The following is a 4,114-nucleotide window of genomic DNA, read 5'->3' on the forward strand; positions in this document are numbered from 1 at the left end:
TTGTGGGGGGGGAACAGCTGATGCTACGTTCCTTGTTTTCTGTTCCTTGCACCATCCTGTTACAACAATTTGTCAATTCATTTTATTGATTGCTGGGTTAAGTGTCATCATCCATATTCATGGATTAACAACAAACCTGCAATGAGGGAAGTGTCTCCTGTGTTCAGCTGTAATATTATCCCCATAATTCCAGTTGCGCAACACTCCTCCACATGAGAAACACTGGACTCGATCCAAATTACCGAGGTAAAAAAAGCCCGAACGAGCCAAATCACTCGCGTACACTGTTCGATTCTGTGCAGGCCAGTTCTCGTAAGTTTTACTGGAAAAAATGATTGAAAGTTTAAAGTCACAGTAACTTTGAAGTGAAACTCACAATCTGTCGGATTCTTTGCGTAAATCAAGACTTCTAACAAGTTTTTCATGATATGGAGAAGCTATGGTGGCTAGCTCAACTCTCTGTGGGAATGTTGCATTAATTATTAGGCTGATGTACCAAAGTATGTATAAAACGTGGTATTATATACCAAAGTATGTATAAAACCTGGTATTATATACCAAAGTATGTATAAAACGTGGTATTATATACCAAAGTATGTATAAAACCTGGTATTGCGACGCTGGTTTTGTTGGTTCAACAACACGTGCTGTTTGCATCGGCGTACTTTGGTCTGGTGGAATATAATGTTAGAAAGGTAAGAATCACAAAAGTAAATCTAAACTCACTTGGCCCACTCTTCATTATCATACCAGCAGGCACAGGACGCGCCGTTTGTTGCACCGAGATATTTTGTGAGCCCTGCTACAAGTGAAGGTTATGTTAAAATGATAAATAAGCTTCAATACCAAGTGACATACCCTGCCAAAGTCTCGGAATAAATCCCCCCCTGCCCCAGTTGAACCAGATGGTCGCATAAAGTTGCCGAACAAACCACCTGTAACCAAACCATGTGATCTATGCAGCTAATGATAATTAATAAGAAATATTTTACCAATCGGTTGATTTCCACAATCTTGTCCAAGTATGAACTCACAATTACTTCTGTGCCAACGCGGAGACTTAACATCATCACCAACACACCAGCTTTCAACGCAAAGTCCGCAACTGTTAAAATACAGTGTTGTACAAATTATACTACTATGTGCCTTGTGAATATTATTAAGTGTGAAAAATACGATATTCTTTGTTAACTATGATCTGAATATCTTATAATATGATGAAGTGTTTTAAAACTACAAAGTTTCACCATAGTGATGCAATAAAGTATTTGTGATGATTCACAAACCCATAGCTTTAAACCATTGGCAATAAACCAAGCGTAACGTTTACTAAAGGTTGATTAACAAAGAGTCACAAATTGAACGAACGTATTCCCCCAGAACAAAGGTTTTTGGAGCGAGTAGCGAACAAAAGACTAGGCTATTTGACGAGGCATATTTGTTTTTTCAACAATAGACTAGTTTTGAATTCAACTGAAATAAAGCGAAGCGACTCGACTGTTCAAACAACATGAAGCACAACGACGGTTGAAACTTTTCATAAAGTTAACGGCGGTTGAAAGTAAAATATTGACATTTCAATCTTGCCGCCAAAGATACATGGCTGCATGGAGGATGCTAAAAACAATTTTGCGATAAACTAAAAAGTTTCTACTTTGGGGTTTTCCATGTTTTATTTCATAAGGTACATCCCCAAAAGGAATTAAAAAATCCCCTGCAGTGAAACAATATTCCGGTTACATGTTCGTAAATAACGTTGTTGATTCACCTACTTTTACTTGTGGTGTAAATATCTTTACTTTAAACAAGCATTTATTATAACCAGTCTTTAATTTCAATACCTTGTATTAAAAAGTACATTGTTGGATATTGCAGCTTTTGCTTCAGAAATCTAACTTTGTTTATGTTGTTAATAGTGTCATTATATTAATTTACCAGAAGCACTTGACCCTGTCCTTGTAACCAGTATAATGGAAGCCAGCAGCTGCCAGATGTCGTGGGTTTACTGGAGTATCTTGTGGATATTTCATGAACGTGCTCAGTCTGTAAGATTCCATCGCAGCATCACCCGGTGGAATGTAAACGCTGCGTTGTCCGGGGGGGTCCCGGGGTCTGTTGTGTTGTCATAATTAACATGGATTTTAAAATCATATTATTTATAAGTACCTGTCGTAAATGGGGCCGTTATGTTCAATATCTGAGTCTTTGTAATATGTTGTCTGCAAAACAAACTTGTTGTTAAATATTTGAATACGTTATTTTTAACAATAACTACCTGTTGCAAGCAATGTAGTTTTCCTTGTTCCTCCTTTGTAGTGATTTGGTTGGCCAATCTTTTATTGGCTTTATCTTCAATATCTGATGCACCCAACTCAATAGAAAGTTGGCGAATGAATTCATAAAATTTTACCGGTGATTTTGATTCAACTGATAAAGAAATAAAACAATTAAAACCTACAAGAAGATAATAATATGTTCATTACACAAATGCATTACGTACGTGGCAACAAATAAGAGAGAAATTGTTTCATCAATTCTCTTTTCTTGATCATCATGTCTCTCCATGCAGAATTAGGGAGACGTGAAAATGTAGCTGAAAACCCGTCATACTCTGGGTTAAGAAGGAAGCACGCTGTATGAAGAGCTTCCGATACGATGTGTTGTTTTCCTCGAATACTTTTCAACCAATGCTTGAAGTCTTCATACTTCATGCAACTTACACCATAAACTGCAACCAACATTTGATCCACTTTTGGCGGCTTTTCAAAGCTTTTCAACACCCCCCGCGCGTCTTTAAATATTTCATTCAACGCTGCATCATGGGACGCTATATAATCATCCCCCTGCCCCACTAATGCACCATCAACATAATGCAAACATTCAATCAACGTTTTAACTTTGTCGTAGTGCTTTGAAAGCCCAAACGTCACATATTCTTCATGTAGAACTGTAGTTCCACATAACTTCTTTAGAATTGCTTCTTTTATGCTTCCTGGCTCTTCTGTCAATTGATTAGGAATCAAAATTGATAAGCAAACCAAATATAACTGTAGCGTAATTCGAACAGGACACTCACAGACACCAAATGGGCCCCAACTTTGCTAACCCCTAAATATCTTAGCAACTACACATGCTATGATATCTATGTTATTGTTATATGTTGCAACAAGAAAGCTAAATAAAAAAGTCTATTTTGCAAATAAGAATTTTAATGCAAAATATCCTAGGACATTAGGTTCCTTTATTCTACTAATACCACATCAAAACTTAATTCTTTCCTGTTATTGCTTAAATTTGGTCAGGGGGCATGCAAGCCAATGCCACTACGCATGCGCAGAAGGTCGGACCACATTTTACTCGACACCGGTACAGTAGTTAACACGTTGTTAATTTTTACATTTTACCATATTTATTTACCTTCGTTCCCTTGGTCTTCATCAGGTGTGCTCGAACTCACATTGTTACTTAAATGCCAGTCGTCATTATTAGTGTCAACTTTTCTCCTTTTATCTGTTTATATATTTCAGTAATACAGTTAGTCTCCTGGATTGGAATAATGTCAAAATGATTTAATTTTTATTAAAAAATAATCATGACTCACAGCAATAAAAATTATAAATACAAAATCTCAAAATCTTGGTATTTTTTTTTTCATTCCGGGGAATCCTCAAAAATAACATTAACTAATTCTAGTAACTCTGTTATTCTTTACCAACTCTCCTCTTTACAGAAGCCAAACCTAAGACAACTTGTCCTTATTCTATTTTTTATTCTTTCAAGCTTTTTCTAAATATCTTCATTCCCTGATGAACCCTTTAATAAAGTTCCACACCACCTCACCTCAACCTCCTAAACCTTACACTGGGAAAAACTCCCAGCGCGCACACCTCTATTTGCCTTCATTCATGGCGCCCTCTATAATTATGAATGAATGAATGTAACTTACTTTTTCCTCGCGTGGCCGGAAAACGAGTCGTTATAACACGGGTGTTCATACACCTCGCGCCAGCTTACGAGTTATCATGTATGTTACTTTGTGGGTGATTATTTTTTTTTGGATTTCATCATTTTTTTTATGTATGGCTGATAATTTGGACAACCCATTAGTGACCAC

The 4,114-nt window shown here is 36.7% G+C and overlaps 1 protein-coding gene across 1 annotated transcript in view; it reads right to left on the reverse strand.

The window, feature by feature from the left end:
* LOC101242552 (E3 ubiquitin-protein ligase XIAP) overlaps positions 1-3,510 on the reverse strand; it is a gene marked incomplete at its 5' end in the record, with an annotated part of 5,821 nt that extends 2,311 nt beyond the window's left edge. The window contains 12 exons of the mRNA XM_026839132.1: positions 6-56; positions 137-322; positions 377-459; positions 607-671; positions 727-802; positions 859-935; positions 993-1,105; positions 1,936-2,112; positions 2,167-2,219; positions 2,276-2,427; positions 2,501-3,001; positions 3,418-3,510. Of these exons, the coding sequence (XP_026694933.1) occupies positions 6-56; positions 137-322; positions 377-459; positions 607-671; positions 727-802; positions 859-935; positions 993-1,105; positions 1,936-2,112; positions 2,167-2,219; positions 2,276-2,427; positions 2,501-3,001; positions 3,418-3,510 (1,627 nt within the window). The remainder of the gene's footprint in view (positions 1-5; positions 57-136; positions 323-376; positions 460-606; positions 672-726; positions 803-858; positions 936-992; positions 1,106-1,935; positions 2,113-2,166; positions 2,220-2,275; positions 2,428-2,500; positions 3,002-3,417) is intronic.
* Positions 3,511-4,114: the final 604 nt, after the last annotated feature.

This window comes from Ciona intestinalis, unplaced genomic scaffold (assembly GCF_000224145.3).
Source record: "Ciona intestinalis unplaced genomic scaffold, KH HT000158.2, whole genome shotgun sequence".
Taxonomy (NCBI): Eukaryota; Metazoa; Chordata; class Ascidiacea; order Phlebobranchia; family Cionidae; genus Ciona; species Ciona intestinalis.